General features: G+C 41.0%; 1 protein-coding gene and 1 long non-coding RNA gene across 2 annotated transcripts in view; one reads left to right on the top strand and one right to left on the bottom strand.

Moving 5' to 3' along the window:
• The window catches only part of LOC126988053 (transient receptor potential cation channel subfamily V member 5-like), a 97,753-nt gene that overhangs the window by 73,446 nt on the left and 5,170 nt on the right, over nt 1-19,137 (bottom strand). Inside the window, exons 2-3 of the mRNA XM_050845849.1 lie at nt 10,832-11,010; nt 5,173-5,251 (exon numbers count right to left, since the gene is read on the bottom strand). Of these exons, the coding sequence (XP_050701806.1) occupies nt 5,173-5,251; nt 10,832-11,010 (258 nt within the window). The remainder of the gene's footprint in view (nt 1-5,172; nt 5,252-10,831; nt 11,011-19,137) is intronic.
• LOC126988054 (uncharacterized) overlaps nt 1-19,137 on the top strand; it is a 94,393-nt gene that overhangs the window by 25,992 nt on the left and 49,264 nt on the right. The gene's annotated exons all lie outside the window — the stretch shown is intronic.

Below are 19,137 nucleotides of genomic sequence, written 5' to 3' on the forward strand. Positions count from 1 at the left end.
AAGGAGAGGAAAAAAAGGAAAAGAGGAAGGGAAGGAGAAGAGAAATAGAGAGGTATAGAAGCCGGATTAAAGAAAGGAGAGGAAGAATGGAAGGAAATGAGGGAAGAAAGAAGAGTAGGAAGACGCCTGTAGAGGAAAAAAAAGACAAATAAGAGGAGGGAAAGAAAGGAAAAACAAGAAACAAAGAGGGAGGAAAGGAAGAAAGGAGAGACAAATGAAGGAAACGAAGGAGAAGAGGAGAGAAAATTAAAGGAAGAGAGGAAGATATAAAAAAGGATGGAAAATGAAGGAAAGTAGGAAGAGAAAGAGAAGAAGGAAATGAATGAAGGAGAGAGAGAGAGAGAGAGAGAGAGAGAGAGAGACGAGGAGAAGATAGAAGGAAGGAAAGAAGGAAGAGGAAGGTATACACGGAAGAAGATGAAGGGTGGAAGAAGAAGAGAAGGAAATAAAAGAAGAACGAACGAAGTAGGAGACTGAGGGAATCTGTCTTTTCCACTCTTTCTCAGTCTCTCTCTCCCTCTCCCCCTCCCTCTCCCTCTCCCTCTCCCTCTCCCCTGACAAATGCAGAATCGTCTCGTTTTATTCCCGTCACGCTTCTGTTCCTTCCGTCTTGCCTTCCTGTTTACTGCTTGTCATTTTTCTATTTTACGTATATCTGTTTAAATATGTGTGTGTGTGTGTGTGTGTGTGTGTGTGTGTGTCTCTCTCTCTCTCTCTCTCTCTCTCTCTCTCTCTCTCTCTCTCTCTCTCTCTCTCTCTCTCTCTCTCTCTCTCTCTCTCTCTCTCTCTCTCTCTCTCTCTCTCTCTCTCTCTCTCTCTCTCTCTCTCTCTTCTTCCAGCTCTTTTCACATGCCGAGTTAGTCTTTCCAGGAAGGCGAAGACGTGTTGTTATTTCCTATGTTTTTTTTTCACCCATTGTCCTCGCTCCTCTCTGCTAAACGAGTGTATTCTCCTTTGTGTGTGTGTGTGTGTGTGGGGGGGGGTTATGTGGTGTGTGTGGGTGGGGGGGTTTGTTTGTGTGTGTGTGTGTGTATGTCAGTGCAAAACCTTCTCAATGCATTTTTCTTCGATTCATCTTACAAGCTCAGAACGTGACCCTGTTTTATGCTTTTCTTCCCTGTCTGATTGAATTTTTAGCGTGCCGGCGCCGCGTCTAGGAGGGCAACATGAGCCAGGCAAGATGGCGCCACTATAAACATTTGCCTGCGCCATAAAGGGCTAGGGGTCGACCATCAGGCCAGACCAAGATGGCCTACCTCTAAAGACACGGAGTTCAGCGCCGGAGCAAAGCGTTCATAATCATGCTCCTACGGTCAACCTGATGCATTATTCCTATTTCCACATAACAAAAGGTCAACTTCCATTTACCAGATTAATATTAGCTCACATACAAACAGTTTGTCTTATTCTTGCTTTCCATCAAGAGTCTTTTCATACAGGCAATTACTTGATAACGAGTAATAGCAAAATGGGCGTCGAGTGATTGCAGTTCAGAGGAAGCCATAGATCGGGGCGTCATTTTGCAATGGACTATAAAAAAAATTCAACCCTCAAGCGAACTGAGGGTGATGCAAATGGTAGTGACGTACGTCTGAGGACACTTCTCTCTCTCTCTCTCTCTCTCTCTCTCTCTCTCTCTCTCTCTCTCTCTCTCTCTCTCTCTCTCTCTCTCTCTCTCTCTCTCTCTCTCTCTCTCTCTCTCTCTCTCTCTCTCTCTCTCTCTCTCTCTCTCTCTCATATTTGCCTCTTTATTTTATTTTGTTTCCTTTTCTTTTAATCGTTATCATCATTAACAGCATGTTTATTACTATTACTGTTTTTTTATTATTATTGTTATTTTTCATTATTATTACTTTCATTATTCATATTATTATTCATATTCCCCTTCGTCAGTTTCATCCTTCTCCAATCTTCCTCCTTCTTCTCTCCTTCCCTGTATATCTTCCACTTCCTTCCTTTCTTCCTACCTTTATTCCTGCCTCTCCCCCCCCCCCTCTCTTTTACTTTCTCTCTCTCTCTTTCCCTCAATCATACATTCACCTTTTCCTCTCCATCCTTTCTTTCCCTCCCTATTTCCCTGTACGTTTTCTTTCCTTCCTAATTTCCTTCTCTCTCGTCCTCTACTAAAGCCTTATCCGAGTGTGTGTGTGTGTGGGGGGGGGGGGGATGATTGGTTGGGCTGGTGACATATATTATTATCCACATGGCTGTTTGTATGAGACCAGTGAGACAGGACCACGAAGGGGATTGATTTGCAGGCTAAAAGTGTGAGGTTCTTGGTTACAGATCATTTGGGTACCGGATAGACAGATAGATAGGTAGATAGATAGCGATAGATAGATAGGTAAAGATAGATAGATATAGATGAATACGTAGTCAGATAGATAGTTATAGATATATACATACATACATACAGATAGTTATAGATACATACATGCATTCATACATAGACTTTAGGTAGATAGATAGCGGTAGATAGATAGGTAAAGATAGGTACATAGATAGATATAGATGAATAGGTAATTAGATAGATAGTCATAAATACATACATACATACATACATACATACATACATACAGATAGTTATACATATATACATACATTCATACATATATACATAGACGTTATCCTCAATCACCTCCATCACCAGCGTCCTATTCACGGGCGATTGATTTCTTGTCTGATACGCAAATTGACGGAGACAATTACTTAATAACGAGGACAGTAATTAAATGGCCGTCCGCTGATTGCACTTCTTATAGAGCCATAGAGTGAGGCGCTATTTTGCGACTGTTCAGCTACGCGAAGGTGATCTGATGAGAGTGACAGGTGTGAGCGATTTCTCTCTCTCTCTCTCTCTCTCTCTCTCTCTCTCTCTCTCTCTCTCTCTCTCTCTCTCTCTCTCTCTCTCTCTCTCTCTCTCTCTCTCTCTCTCTCTCTCTCTCTCTCTCTCTCTCTCTCTCTTTCTTTCTTTCTTTCTTTCTTTCTTTCTTTCTTTCTTTCTTTCTTTCTTTCTTTCTTTCTTTCTTTCTTTCTTTCTTTCTTTCTCTTCTCTTCTCTTCTCTTCTCTTCTCTTCTCTTCTCTTCTCTCTCTCTCTCATACATTTTATCATCTCTTTATCTCTATTTTCTCTTTCTCTTTCTATCTGTCTTTTCCTCCTCAGTCCCTCCCTCCTTCCTTTTTCCTTTGTCTTCTTTTTCTTCTCAATCTTTTCCCTTTCGCTCCCGTTTTCTTTTTTATCCTTTCTTGTCTTCTTCTCTATTTTTTAATATTCTCTTCCCATCTGTTTTCTTTCTTTTTCTTCCATTCGCTTCGCCTCTGTTGTTCATATATTTTCATCTGTCTGTTTCTTTCTGTTCTATTTTCCACAATTCATCCTACCTCCTTCTCCTCCTCTTTTCTTTTCTTTTTATCAGAGTCTATTTTCATTCTCTCTATTTGATATAATTTTTTTCTTTTCTTTCGCTTTTCAATTACTCTTTTTCTTTACTTTCTTCATGTTTTTTTTTTTTTTTGTCCTCTGCTTCGCTTTCCCTGCTAACACCTTTTTATTTTTTCAATCGTCATTTCTGTATTTCCAAACTGTCTCTTGCAATCTATTTTAATTTTACTTCTCCGTCGATGTTCTGTTATTTGTTCATATTTGTGATTTTTTTATTGGTATTTCGTTATGTGTATTCTCTCTCTCGCTTTCTCTTTTTTTTATTTCCCTCCTCCAACGCTTCTCTGCCTCTCTTTATTTGCAGATGGCTTTAATTTTTGGTTTTATTTGTTCTTTGATTTTTTTTTACTTTCTTTTTGTATATTTTCACTTGTCCACCTCCTTCGCTGTATTTCTCTTTCTGGTGTTCATATTTATTTCTTTTTCTTCTTCTTCTTCTTCTTCTTCTTCTTCATCTTCTTCTTCTTCTAATTCTTCTTCTACTTCTTTTTTTTTTCGTCTTCTTCGTTTTCTTTTTCATTTTTTTTTCTTCGTCTTCGTCCCCTTCTTTTGCTTCTTTTTCTTCTTCTTCTTCTTCTTCTTTTTCTTTTTCTTCTTCTTTCGTCTGTCTCTGTTTACAAGCTCTCTTACATTATCGATTTTTCGCCTTCCCTTTTCCATTATCTAAGTGTCCCTTGTTTCCAGTCTTCTATGTTTGTGTTCTGCTTTCTATCTCACTCAATTAATTTTTCTCTTCCTTCTGTTTTTATTTTTCTCTCTCAATGTTTTTTTTTCCATCTCTCTATCTACATTTTCTTATCTGATGTATTTATGTTTTTCTCTAATTTATTTCTCACTTCAATTTCAACTATTATATTCTTTTTTTTCAGATTTTATTTGCGTTTCTACGTTTGTTAATTTGTTCTTCCTTTCTCTCCTCTTCTTTTTATTATCTGTCTCCCTTGTTCTATAATTTCTCTCTCCTCTTGTTTGAATTCCATCTCACTTCAATCAGTTTCATATTATTTCTACATTACTTCTTCATTCTTATTTTCTGTGTTCTTTCTCTCTTCCTCACACTTGTCTCCCCTCCTCTAATATTTTTCTTTCGTTTCATCTTTTCTCTTGTATATATAATTTCTCTTTCTTTTCTTTCGGTCTTGTGGTTTTCTCTTTGTCTCCCTTTCTCTTCTCACGAATTCGCAACATCTTCATATTTACTTTATCCTCCTCTTCTCCCTCTTCTTTCTCCATTATATTCCTTCTTTATCCCTTCCTATCACCTTTTCTCCCTCTCTCTCTACACTCAATCTTCCCTCTTCCAAACTACTTCCTCTTGTCTCTCTCTTTCTCTTCTCATCCTTCTCACCTTATTTTTATCCCTCTCTTAAACAAATTACCTAATTTTAAGATGTCTCCCCCCTCTCCTCCGCTTCCTTTTCGCCCCTCTCTCTCCTTCTCTTCACTCATATGTTCTTCTCTTCCACCTCTCTCTTAAACAAAATAAAAAAAACTATTATCATGTTCCCTCCCTCTCCTCTTCTTCCTCTTCCTCTCCCTCTCTTCTTTCTCTTCCCCTTCCTCTCTTTAGAAAACATTATTTATACAGTCTAATCTTCTCTTCTTCAATTTCTTCCCTCCCTCTAACTTCTCCCTCTCTCACACATTACCCAGTCTCTCCATGGACTCTCCCTCCTCTTCCTCTTCTCCTCTCCCTCTTCCTCTCCTCCTCCTCCTCCCAGCCACTTACTTTTATCAGGGGACATCTTCCTCGGTATGTACTTTCCCGCCACTGAGTCGTCGTCAGGAAGGTTCTTCGGGGGCGTGATCTGCAGGTGAGAAAATGAAGGGTTACCTGGGTGGTTCCTCTCTCTATCTTTCTTTCTTTCTCTAACTCTCTATCTATCTATCTATCTTTCTTTCTTTCTTTATATCTATCTATGTTTATCTATATGCTTGTCTACCTATTTATCAATCTATCTATATTTCTACCTATCCATCTCCTTATCGATGTCTATCTATAAGCTTGTCTACCTATTTATCTATCTATATTTCTACCTATCTATCTCCTTATCTAAGTATCTATCTTCTTATCTATCTTCTGTATCTATCTATTTATCTTCTGTTACTTTCACTTTCTTCCCCGCGGCTCAAGGTGACAATGGAGAAGCGAAGAGCCAAAAGGTGTCTTCAGAAATCTCATTATAGGCGAGCAGGTATTGGAGTTACCTGTGTTATTACTTTCGCCTTCAGGTTCATCGTCCTTCTTCGTGGGTGCTTTTGTTTTTCTGCTCGTTGGTTTTAATGGGAAACTTAAGAAGATTGTGCTGGGGTGAGGGAGGTTCAGGGAGATGGTTGCTTATCTCTCTCTCCCTCTCTCTGTCTCTGTCACTCTGTCTCTCTCTCTCTGTCTCTCCCTCCTCCCTCCTAACACCCTACGGACACACGGCATACACGGAGGACACTACCGATAACCTTTTAGCCGATTAAATATTCACGCGGCAAAAAACCGGACGGTAAAAACCCGCATGACAATATTCACGCGAAAAAGGACGGGCGGTAAAATAAAAACCGTGGGCCAAAATAACACTGACGGGGATGGACGTTGAGAGCAACTTTTACAACTCACTGGAGGAGAGGAGGAAGAGGAAGAGGAGGAGGAGGAGGAGGAGGAGGAGGAGGAGGAGGAGGAGGAGGATTCGCCGTTTCTTCCTGAACTGCGTCTCAGATTGTATATTTCCTTCAATTTATGATAGTCGTAAGGGTCTTGTGGTCATGCTTTTATGCACGCCAGAAGAGGAGGAGGAGGAGGAGGAGGAGGAGGAGGAGGAGGAGGGGGATGAGGGAAGTTCAGAAGAGTCACTGGGTGGGTGGTTACTGCTTCCTCTTCCTCCTCCTCCTCCATCTTCCTTCTTCTTCTTCTTCTTTCTTTTTCCTCCTCTTCCAAGTTCGCTTTCCTTTTTTTATATTATTTTCTTTCTGATCTTTTCCTCCCCTTGGTATTCGTGTCTGATATATTTTTCTTATCGTTTCCTCTCCTCGTTCTTCATTTTCGTCTTTAATTTTCTTCTTCTTCTTCTTCTTCTTCTTCTTCTTCTTCTTCTTCTTTTACTATTTTTATCAATATTGTTATTATTATTATCATTATTATTATTATTATTATTATTATTATTATTATTATTATTATTATTATTATTATTATTATCATTATTATTATCATCATCATTATTATTAATATTCACCCTTTTCCTCGCCCTCCTCCTCGTCCTCCTTCTCATTCTAAACCTCTTCCCCGCGACACGCTGCGAAAATGATTCCCCCCTTGAGGGCCATGCCTTATGAACAACGACTCAGGCGACTCAACCTCTTCTCGCTGGAAAAGAGACGCCTACGAGGGGATATGATTCAGACAAACAGCCTCGTAAGAACCATCAGGCCTGCTGTTGTTTGTTCTTCCTTTGTGTTCCTTTGTGTTCCTCCTCCTTCTCCTCCTCCCAGACTGACGCACCGCAGGAAGTCACGAGACACCTTCATTTATTTTTTTTCCTTTCTTTGGTTTAATTCTCGACGCAGGACCATGATCGATACCATGAGAGGGAGGAGGAGAAGGAGGAGGAGGAGAAAGGTCACGCTAGTTTTAGAAGAAAGTGAAGGAGAGGAGGTGACGGGAGAAGTGAAGAGAGGAGGAGGAAGAGCAAGAGGATGAGTGAAGAAAGAGGAGGAGGTGGAGGAGGGGACTGACAGGAAAGGGTTTTATGAGGTGTGTGTGTGTGTGTGGGGGGGGGGGGGGGGGGGGGGGGTTACTGGGGTGCGGAAGGGAGAAAACACATATAAGAAGGCTGTTCCACCATCATCAACAACAACATTAACAGTGACAAGGATGAGAGAATATAGGCACCACTCAACTCTTGCATCAGGGATTTGGACAACATAGTAACATAAGAACACACAAGGGTGAAAGAATGAAGATACTGGTTAACTCTTGCATAAGGGACAAGGATAGCAGAGGTGACAGGGTTGATAAAATAAAGATACTATATAGTTAACTCTTGCATTAAGGATCTGGACACCATAGAACGTAACCTGGATGAAAGAATAACGGTACTAGTTAACTCTTGCATAAGTGATGTAGACAGCATAAGAATTAACCGGGATGAGAGAATATACGCACTGGTTAACTCTTGCATTAAGGATTTGGACAGCATGGCAAGTAAATAGTCGTTCTCAGAGGCAATTAGCAAGTTCAGAGGAGCAGATGAAGTGAGGGATTATATTGATGTTTTTATTATTTTATTTAGCTTTATTGTGTGTTGAAGTTCATGGTAGAAGGGAGAGGTCAGTCCGAGGTCATGTCTAACACCCACCAGTCACTGATCTCTCACCCTCATCCCCTTCCCTTCCTCTCCCTTCCCCTTCACCCTTCTCCTCCCTATAGAATGTTCCCAACAGATCGACCTCCATCAATGTTACAGCCCTCCCCTCCTAACACTACATATATGGATTTTTTTTCCCTGGTTCCTTTTTATCTATTTATTTTTCCTCTTTATTTTTGTATGGGGGAGAAAGCAGGTCATGTTGGGGTCAGGTTAGGTCAGGTTGGGTCAGTTTTTTCTTGTTATGTTGGGAGGAGAGTTATGCTGTGGTCTTCTCTCTCTCTCTCTCTCTCTCTCTCTCTCTCTCTCTCTCTCTCTCGCTCTCGCGGGCTCTCTCTCTCTCTCTCTCTCTCTCTCTCTCTCTCCTCCTTCCTCCCTTCCTCCTCCCTCCCTTCCTCCCTCCCTCCCTTCCTCCCTCCCGTCCTCCCTCCATCCCTCCCCTCACAACATAACAAGAAAAGACTAACCCAACCTGAGAGAGAGAGAGAGAGAGAGAGAGCGAGAGAGAGAGAGAGTGTGTGTGTGTGTGTGTGTGTGTGTGTGTGTGTGTGTGTGTGTGTGTGTCATGTTGTGCTCCGATTCTCTCTCTCTCTCTCTCTCTCTCTCTCTCTCTCTCTCTCTCTCTCTCTCTCTCTCTCCTTACGTCACTCTCAGCCAGGCACATTTCCCAGGCCACGTATCGGGTCGGGTACGTCCAGAGGTGCTTCAGGTACTTCCCCTACCATTTCCTCTTTCCCATTCCCTCTGTTTCCCCTTCTCTCTATTCCTTTCTCTTCCATGCCTTCTTCCGTCATCCCCCCCTTTTCATCTATTACCACTATCTCCCTTTCTCTCCTCATTCCCTTTTTCTTTACCTTTTTTCAACATCCCCCTTTTCTCCTATTACCTCTGTTCCCCTTTCTCTCTATTCATTCTCTTTTTCTATACCTTCTTCCACCATTTCTCTTTTCTTTTTCGCTTAATTTATCTGCTTTTTCATATCTCTTATTGTACTTGCTCTCCCCTCTTTGATACTCCTGTTTCTTCCCTTCCTTCTTCCTTCTTTCCTTCCCTTCCTTCTCTTCTCCTTGTCATTATTTTCTTCTATACCTTCTCCACCATTTCTCTTTTCTTTTTCGCTTAATTTCTCTGCTTTTTCATATCTCTTATTGTACTTGCTCTCCCCTCTTTGATACTCCTGTTTCTTCCCTTCCTTCTTCCTTCTTTCCTTCTCTTCTCCATGTCATTATTTTCTTCTATGCCTCCTCCAACATTACTCTTTTCTTTTACACTTAATTTCTCTTTGATATTCCTGTTTCTTCCCTTCCTTCTTTCCTTCCCTTCCTTCCCTTCCCTTGTCTTTCGCCTCTCTTTTTATCTCTTTTGTTTACTCTATCTCAGTTTCCACCTCACTTTCCCGCGCCATATCTTGTTTTCTTTTCCTTCTCATGTTTCTCTCTGTGTTTCCCCCTTTCTTGTTTCTCCTTATTCTCACTCTCACCAATTTCTCATGTTTTTTTCCCTTCTCTCATTCTTCTCTTTGTCTTCTCCATCCCATTGTTTTCTCCTGTTCACATTTTCCTCCTCATTTTCTCTCTCAGTTCCCCTTTTCCATTCTTCTTGTTTTTTTCATCTTTTCTCTCTCATGTTCCCTCCTCGCATTTTCCCTTCGCTTTCCCTGTTATTTTCTTCTTTATTTACTCTCCTTTCTTCCTTCCATTTTCCTCCTAGATTTCTTTCATTTCGTCCTTCCATTTTCCCTGCTCCTCCTCCTGTTCCCTACACTTCCCTTGGTCTTTTCCTTCCCTCCCTCCTTCCCCTCATTTCCCCTCACCATATCTGTCAATTCCCTTCTAACTTTCCCTATTCTAACATTCTTTTCCACTTGCCTTTCAAATCATCTCTCCCCTCCCTCTCCCTTACCTCTCCTTTCCCTCACTCTCCCTCCCTCACCTCCGCATTTACCCTCTCAGTTCAACTAATCTCGTATGTAACATTCCTTCCCATCCAGTTCCCTCCCATATCTAGAGCAGCCAGGTAGGTAGGTAGGAAGGTAGGTATGAGGTAGGTAACATGAGACCTACGAGAATCAATATATACACAAATAAAACTAATTCTCTCTCTCTCTCTCTCTCTCTCTCTCTCTCTCTCTCTCTCTCTCTCTCTCTCTCTCTCTCTCTCTCTCTCTCTCTCTCTCTCTCTCCAGACCAACTTTTTCCTTCTCGTGGAAAAAAAAAATATTGGTGCTCGATTTCTTCTTTGAACGCGACGAAAAGTTGAAGGTAATCCATACAGGTGGGTCTGAGAGAGAGAGAGAGAGAGAGAATAAAAAGAAAACGGATATCATACAATTGTCCTTCCTATCAGTGATTTCCCATTTTCCTATTACTCTGCACACATACACAGCCCCTGTTATCTCCCCTGCAACTCTCATCTCCCCTGTTATTCCCGCTTCCTTCCTCTCTATCCTCTCTCCCTAGTAGCGTTTTTTTTTTTTATTGTTGTTTCCCTTTTTTTGTGCCCTTGTGCTGTCTCCTTTGCTGTAAAAAAAAAAAAAAAAAAAAACGCACAGCTGCTCTCCCTTCCTCCCTATCCCAACTTCATTCCTTCCTATCTCGCCACCATTCCTCCTTCCCTTCTCCCTTCCTTCCTATCCCTGCTCCATTTCTCGATATCCACTCTCCCTTCCTCCTCTACACCCCTACCTCCTTTTTTCTCCCTCACTAACCGCTCTCCCTGTCTCCCTATTCCCTTCTCCTTTCCTCTCTACCTCCTCTAACTTCCTCCCTATTCCCTTCTCCTTTCCTTTCTACCTCCTCTAACTTCCTCTCTATTCCCTCTGCTTCCCTGCCTCCTTTCCTACCCCTCCAAATCCCTCCTTCTCCTCCCTCTCCTCTCTACCCTTCTCCCTATTTTGTCTTCTTTCCTCCTTGTCCTCTGTTTTCTTCCCTATCTTCTTTCTCTTTCCTCCCCACCACCCTCTCCCTTCTCCCTATCCCCTCTTTCCTAACCCTCTCTCCCTCCCTCCCGCTCTCTCTTGTCTCCCCACCCACTCACCTCCTTGCTCGGCGGTCGTTCCTTGTTCCGCCTGAGCACCAGACGATGGATGGGCATACACTTCCCTTCGCCGCCCCCGTACACGTATTTCGGGATCTTGGAGCGGATCGTCTCGTCCAGCTCCCCGTACTCCTTGGCCTTGTTCGCCTTCTTCATCAGCTCCACAAGCTCGCCGCCGCCTGAGAGGAAAAGAGAGAGAGAAGTGAGAGGATGCTGATGAAGAAGGGAAGGTAGATTTGGATGTGATGATGGGCTTGTATATGTGGAGAGGAGAAAAAGGATGCTGGGTAGAAGGGGATGGAGATGAAGATGTAATGTTCTTGTTTATGTAAAGATTGAAGTACGAGGATGTTGGGTAAGATTTGAGGGCTTAGAAGAGAAGTGAGATGAGGATGTAATGTGTTTGTACATGTAAAGAGAGAAGTATGAGGATATTGGGTAAGGTTTGAGGGCTTAAAAGGGAAGTGAGATGAGAATGTAATGCGTTTGGATTTGTAAAGAGAGGAGTAAGAGGATGTTAGGTAAAAGTTTGAGTGTTTAGAACGGGAGGGAGAGAACGATGCAATGGGCTTGTATATGTAAAAACAGGTGAAGTAGATGTCCAGGTCACAGTAATTTCCATTTTTTTTTGGGGGGGGGGAGGGGGGGAGGGGCAGGTCGGACGGGTCAGAGGTCACGGGGGTCCATCAACGCAAACTCATCGGGGTCACACTAGATTTTTTTGGGGGGGGGCAAGTCGAAAGGGTCACAGGTCACGGGGGTCCATCAATGCAAACTCATCCAGGTCACACTAGATTTCTATTTTCTTTTTTTACGGGGGGCAGCAGGTCGATAGGGTCACAGGTCATCGGGTCCATCAATGCAAACTCATCCAGGTCACACTACTTTTTTTGTTGAGCTGGGTCGGAAGGTCACAGGTCACGGGATCCATCAATGTAAACTCATAAATGTCACACTAGACTAGAGATAAATGCTTAATGTTCCCTGAAAGCCCCGCTCCTGGACACGAGTTTTTGCGACCTTTGAAGCGTTTTTACGACGGACTTAATGAAACGACGCTTGAGCACCAGAAAAAAAGTCCAACGTCCGAATTTCCAGCTTTTTTATTTACGAAACTTGCAGATGCTTATATTTATTTTGATGCATGGGGATATTTATGAGGAAACACTTATCCATGCAAAGGACTACAGGATACAACGATTTTTTTATGAAATTTGTTATATATATCGTTATAGTTAAATATAGTTAAAGAAGAGTTAGAAGAGTTAGATATAGTTTGATATATTTAAATAGATATGTAGAGTCAAATGATGATTTAACGGTAAAACAAATATAGTTGTAAATAATAACGAAGCAAGAGCAAATACAGGAAGCTTAACCCATATTGAGGCAAATAGATATATAGGTAGATGGGTAGACAGATAGTTAGAGAAGGGGGGATATAGACAGACAAAAAGGCAAATAGCGATAAAAATTAATGGCCGACTGATTGACAAATTGATTGATTGGCCGAGTGACTGACTGAGTGACCGGCCGACTAACAAACAGACAGATGACGGACAAGCAAAAAGCAAACTGGCAGAATAGGAAGGGAAACGGACAGCCAGAGAGAGGAAAAGGAAAAAAAATACAAAAACAAATAAAAAAATAGAGAAATAACATAGAAAACAGACATATGCAAGTAGCCAAAACACGAAAAGCAGACATGGGCAAACAAATATAAACACGCAGAACAGACAAACAGAAAAAAACGGTCAAAAAACGACAAAGACAACCACATAGAAACACAAGACATAGACATACAGGAAAAAAAACATACATAGATATGAAAAAAAACAAAAAAAAAAACTAACAACAGACACAAGCAAGCCGTCTCAATCACAGACACATACAAACAAACAAGCAAACACACCAACACACAAAAGACAAGGCAGATTAAGCCCCTAAAAAGCCCTACTCATCCCTATAATTAGCGAATAATCACACACGCTCCCCTCATTAAATTGCCAATAGATTCACATTATTCATTCACTGCAGCGAGGCGCCCAGACAATGCCCCCAATACCACCGTGCTACTCTACTGGTACTAATACTAACGCTAATACTAATACTAACACTAATAATATAACCAATACTAATGCTAACGCTAATACTAATACTAATAATATAACCAATACTAATACTAACGCTAATACTAATACTAATAATATAACCAATACTAATACTAACGCTAATACTAATACTAATACTAATAATATAACCAATACTAATACTAACGCTAATACTAATACTAATAATATAACCAATACTAATACTAATACTAATACTAATAATATAACCAATACTAATACTAACGCTAATACTAATACTAACACTAATAATATAACCAATACTAATGCTAACGCTAATACTAATACTAATACTAATAATATAACCAATACTAATACTAACGCTAATAATATAACCAATACTATTTTTTTGCAACAATACTAATACTCAAGGGCACAAAAAGTAACATTAATAAAAAAAAAAAACCACTACTCGCTCTAAAAAAGAATCCAAAGGTGGCCGAAAGATAAGTCAGTTTCAGGAGGAGGTGTCCTGATACCTCCTCTTGAAAAGAGTTCAAGTCGTAGGCAGGAGAAATACAGATGAAGGAAGATGTTCCAGTTTACCAGCGTGAGGGATGAAAGAGTGAAGATGCTGGTTAACTCTTGCATAAGGGGTTTGGACAGTATAGGATGAGCATGAGTAGAAAGTCGAGTGCAGCGGGGCCGCGGGAGGGGGGAGGCATGCAGTTAGCAAGTTCAGAAACGATCAGCGTGGAAATATCGATAGAAGATAGAAAGAGGCAACATTGCGGCAGATTTAAGAGGTGAAGACTATCAGTATGAGGAGGAGGCTGATGAGACGAAAGCCTTTGCCTCACTCTGTCCAGAAAGAGCTGTGTGGTGGAGCCCCCCACACATGAGGATGCCTCCATACGAGGGGCGGACAAGGCCCTGTATATGGACAACTGTGCAGGGGAAAGAACTGGCGGAGACGGTACAGAACGCCCAGCCTCGAGGAAGCTGATTTAGTGAGATGAGATATGAAGTTTCAGTTGAGATTTTGAGTTAAGGATAGAATGGGGATGTTTAGTGTTGAGGAAGGTGATAGCTGGGTGTTGTCAAAGAATAGGGATAGTTGTTTGGAAGATTGTGTCAGTGGATAGGTGGAAACTGTGTTTTTGAGGCGTTGAAGGACACCAGGTTCTTCTTGCCCCAATAATAAAAATAATAGTAAGGTCTGAGGCTAAGCGTTCTGCAGCCTCAGCCTTGAAGTCGTTAAGTTCAGGGTGGGTCTTCTATTAAAGAAGTTGAATAATGCAGAGTGGAATCATCGGCGTAGGAATGGATAGGACAGTTCGTTTTGGAAAGAAGATCATCAATGAACAACAAAAAAGAATGGGAACCCTGTGGGACACTACTGTTAATAGATTTGGGAAAGAACAGTGACCGTCTACCACAGCAAATAGAACAGTCAGAAAGGAAGCTGGAGATAAAGGTACAGAGAGAGGATAGAAACCATGAGGTGGTTTAGAAAGCAAAGATTTGTGCAACCCTATCAATAAACTTTTGATATGTCCAGCGCTAATAGCAAAATAATATCACCAAACGGCTAAGAGGATGACCGCAGTCAGTTAAGATCAACAATAGAACGCCTTGCAATACTGGCGATCAGATGAGAGATCAGAAGTGGAAGGTGCTTTTTGAATCTTACGGTAAGTTGATTCAAAAGCTTTGAAGATGAACAATAGTAACCAATGGGACGGTTTGATTGGAGTTTGAGCTCACCTCACCTTCTTAGGTACAGGCTGTGTGAAGGCATACTTCCAGCAAGAAGGAAGGTAGATGTTGACAGGCAGAGGCGAAAGAGTTTGACCAGGCAGGGTGACAGCACAGGAGGCAGTTTTAAGGACAATGGGAGCACTCCATCAGGTCCATAAGCTTCTGAGGATTGAGGCCAGAGAGGGCATAAAACATCATTTGAAGAATCTTATAACAGGCATAAAGGAGTCAGAGGGGGATGAGTGGAGAATATGCCCAGAATCGTCCAGGTGGGTTTTTGAAAAAAAGTTTGAGAGAAGAGTTCAGCCTTAGAGATAGATGAGACGGCAGTGTTGCCGTCAGGACTGAGGAGTGGAGGAAAGATGAAGAAGTGAAGTTGGAGGAGATGTTTTGCTAGATGCCAGAAGTCACAGGAAGAGTTAGAAAGCAAGGTTTGACATTTTCTATTAATGAAAGAATTTTTGGTTAGTCGGAGAATAGATTTGGCACGATTTCAGGCAGAAATGTAAAGTTCATAATTAGCATTAGTTTGAAGGCTCTGGTATCTTTTGTGAGCTACCTCTCTATCATTGACAGCACGAGAACAGGCGTGATTAAACCAAGGCTTTTTAGCGTGAGGAGTAGAGAAAGAACGAGGAATGTATGCCTCCATTCCAGAGACAATCACCTCTGTGATGCGCTGAGCACACACAGAGGGGTCTCTATCCTGGAAGCAATAATCATTCCACGGGAAATCGGAAAAAGGTAGGTGTCTTCCTACCTGCTAACGCTAATACTAATAATATAACCAATACTAATACTAACGCTAATACTAATACTAATAATATAACCAATACTAATGCTAACACTAATACTGATGCAAATACTAAAACTATCACTAATACTACTACTAATAATAAAACCACTATTACTAATACTAATACTATTACTAACACTAATACTAATACTAACACTAATACTAATGCTAACACTAATATTACCATTAATACTAAGGCAAATACTAATACCAATACTAATACTCACACTAACATTAATGCTTATACTTACTGATATTAACACAATCATATTACTACTACTAATACTACTGATAATAAAAATAATAATAATAATAATAATAATGTATGAGAGAGAGAGAGAGAGAGAGAGAGAGAGAGAGAGAGACGTAATAAAATATTATATCCTGTTGTGGACATGCTTTCCTTCCCCTTCCTCAGACTCCAAACAAACACACACACACACACACACACACACACACACACACACACACACACACACACACACACACACACACTCACGGCCTTGCTTTTCAGGCCCACACGTACGAAAGAAATGTATAGCCCAGTAAAAACTTTTATTTGGCTAAACTTCTGCCGCTCCAAGAAACCGCGATTCGTAGAAAATGTGAAAAAAACGAGAAAAAAATGTCATAATAATAATAATGATAATAATAATAATAATAAAATCTCTCTCTCTAATAATAATAATAATAGCCCGTGCCTGGCCTAATATTAATATTAATAATAATAATATATTAATCACCACTCTCTCTACCATAGACCATTACCCATTATCAGAGATCACCTCACTCATCAGTCACCACCAGAGATTACCACGCATCATCATCATCACCATCATTATCATCACTATCAAGTACTCCCATCATCTTCCACTATAATTAAACCTCCATCACTATCATCATCATCACCAATATTATCACTATCAAATCAACTCCCTGTCATCACATTCAACAAACCTCCAAAGGCTGACCTCCTACCATTTCACTGCATGTACAAATAGAGAGAGAGAGAGAGAGAGAGAGAGAGAGAGAGAGAGAGAGAGAGAGAGAGTACCGCACTAATTAATCTTGCAGTATTTAACTGGAAGTAGTGCTGTCCTTAGTAATTATTATTAATTCAGAGTGCGCTACTGGATTGCCGGATTCTCTCTCTCTCTCTCTCTCTCTCTCTCTCTCTCACTTCTTTCTCTTTACTAATCCATTCTGCAGTTATCTCTCTTCTATACTTTTGATTATCCTTCTTCTCATCGCCTTCCTTTTCTCCTCTTTCTCTCCTCTTTCACGTTCTACTCTTTTCTTTTTCATCTTCACTTTCTTTCATTTTGTTTCATTCACTGTATTCTTCATTTCTCTCATACACTTTCTTTATTTTCCTTTCTGCCTGATGACAACCCATAACCATAACACACACACACACGCGCGCGCGCAGGGCCCTTCAGGAAAACATTCAAGACGCTCGTTCGGTAAATCCTTCCTACAAACTTGAGCACTTGAAGATAATGTGTCCGCTAGGAGGAAGGGAAGAACGGGAGAGAGAAAGAGCAAGAAAAACAGAGGAAAGAAGAGAGAAGAAGGAAGGGAAAGAGAGAAAGAAAAAAAAAGAAAGAGAAAGAAACAAGGGGAAGATGGTTGCTTGGAGGAAAGAAAAGAAATAAACAGAAAAAGGAAGGAAGAGAGGAAGAGAAAGAGGAACAGAAGGACGGAGAGAGGGAGGAAGGGAAAGAGAGAAGAAAAAAAAAGAGGAAGAAACAAGGGGAAGATGGTTGCTTGGAGGAAAGAAAAGAAATAAACAGAAAAAGGAAGGAAGAGAGGAAGAGAAAGAGGAAGAGAAGGACGGAGAGAGAGGGAGGAAGGGAAAGAGAGAAAGAAAAAAGAAAGAAACAAAGACAAAGAAACAGAAGGAAGATGGTTGTTTGGAGGAAAGAAAAGAAATAAACAGAAAAAGAAAGGAAGAGAGGAAGAGAAAGAGGAAGAGAAGGACGGAGAGAGAAGGAGGAAGAGAAAGAGGAAGAGAAGGACGGAGAGAGAAGGAGGAAGGGAAAGAGAAAGAAAAAAAAGAAACAGAGAAAAAAACAAATGGAAGATGGCTGTTTGGAGGAAAAAAAAAGAGATAAACAGGAAAAGGAAGAGAGGAAGATAAAGAGGAACAGAAGGACGGAGAGAGAGGGAGGAAGGGAAAGAGAAAGAAAGAAGAAAAAAAAGAAAAAAAGAATGACAAAAAGAAAAAGGAATGGAATAGAAGACACGATATTACATTTGACGGACGCTGTAGTTTTTTTTTTTTTTTTTTTTGGCATGTCAGTTCAAAGCTTTCTCTCCAAGTCTCAGTTAATAACAAAAATTCTTGTGTTTATTTATGAGAGATATGGCGCGCGTGTTCTACCTTTAGTAATTACTCATATATTTATTTTTATTCTTTGTTTATTTGTTTGTTTGTTTATTTACTTTTCACTTATTCATTTCCCTCGTTGAGATTTCATTTATCACTTTTCCTTGCCCTTCATCCTTCACTGTCTGTCTGTCTGTCTGTCTGTTTGTTTGTCTGCCTAACTGTTCATCTGTGTGTCAGCTCTACTGTCTATCCATCGGTCCACTCGTCTGTCTGTCTATCTGTCTCTCTGTAGCAAATGTATGTATGTATGTATGTATCTATGTATGTATGTATTTGTCTGTATGTATGCCAGTTTGTAAATCTCACCAAAAAAGACACACACACACACACACAGACACACACACACACACACACGGAGAGGGGGAGGTATTTAATAAAACAACTATGACAAAAGCAGTCACTCACTTTTACGAGAGCGGCATCTTATAGCATTTGTTTCGTATTATCCTAGCAACATTTGCTCTCTCTCTCTCTCTCTCTCTCTCTCTCTCTCTCTCTCTCTCTCTCTCTCTCTCTGCTTTTCTCCTCCTCCTCCTTCTTCTCCTCCTTCTCCTCTTTCCTCCCCTCTCTGTCCCTTTTATTTTCAACTCTGCCGACCCCTTTCTCTCCTTCTCTTAACGCTCCCTTCATTTCTACCTCTCCAACTTTCCCCTTTTCCCTCTCTTCTTCTTCCTTTCTTCGTACCCCTTCAAGCTTCCTCCTCCATCCGCTCCTCGGCAATACACTATCATCAGGGCAAAGGAATGTGGCCAAGATAAATAACACAAACACACAATGCCAATCACATCCCCGATCTCGTCTTCATAAGGGAGTGGAATGTGTGTCAGCGGTACACGTAAACACTCAAGGCTTGGCGTAAACAATAACCGCAGTTCTGGTTTTTATTGGCGGTTCTTCTTCGTGTTAGGGTGGGGAAGGCGCTGGCTGAGTGGTTAGCGTGTGGGCCCTGCGTTCGCCGAGTCATGGACGACGCGTGTTCGAATCCGCCGCTACACCTGGGAATTTTCAGTCACACACACACACATACACACACACACACACACACTTACACAGTCTCTAAGTTAAATGTAAGCAACCCAAAGGACTAAGAGGATGACATAAGCAAAGTCATGAGATTTTCAGCATAAACAAAACTAATCACATGTTCGTCCCTTTGCCAAACGTATAAACAAATATAAACATAAACAAAGTCACTGTATACAAGTTCTTTACGTGAAGGAGTGAGAGAAAAAGAGCAACGAAAAAACAAACAAAAAAGAAGAGAGAGAGAGAGAGAGAGAGAGAGAGA

The sequence above is a fragment of the Eriocheir sinensis genome, chromosome 67 (genome assembly GCF_024679095.1).
Source record: "Eriocheir sinensis breed Jianghai 21 chromosome 67, ASM2467909v1, whole genome shotgun sequence".
NCBI lineage: Eukaryota > Metazoa > Arthropoda > Malacostraca > Decapoda > Varunidae > Eriocheir > Eriocheir sinensis.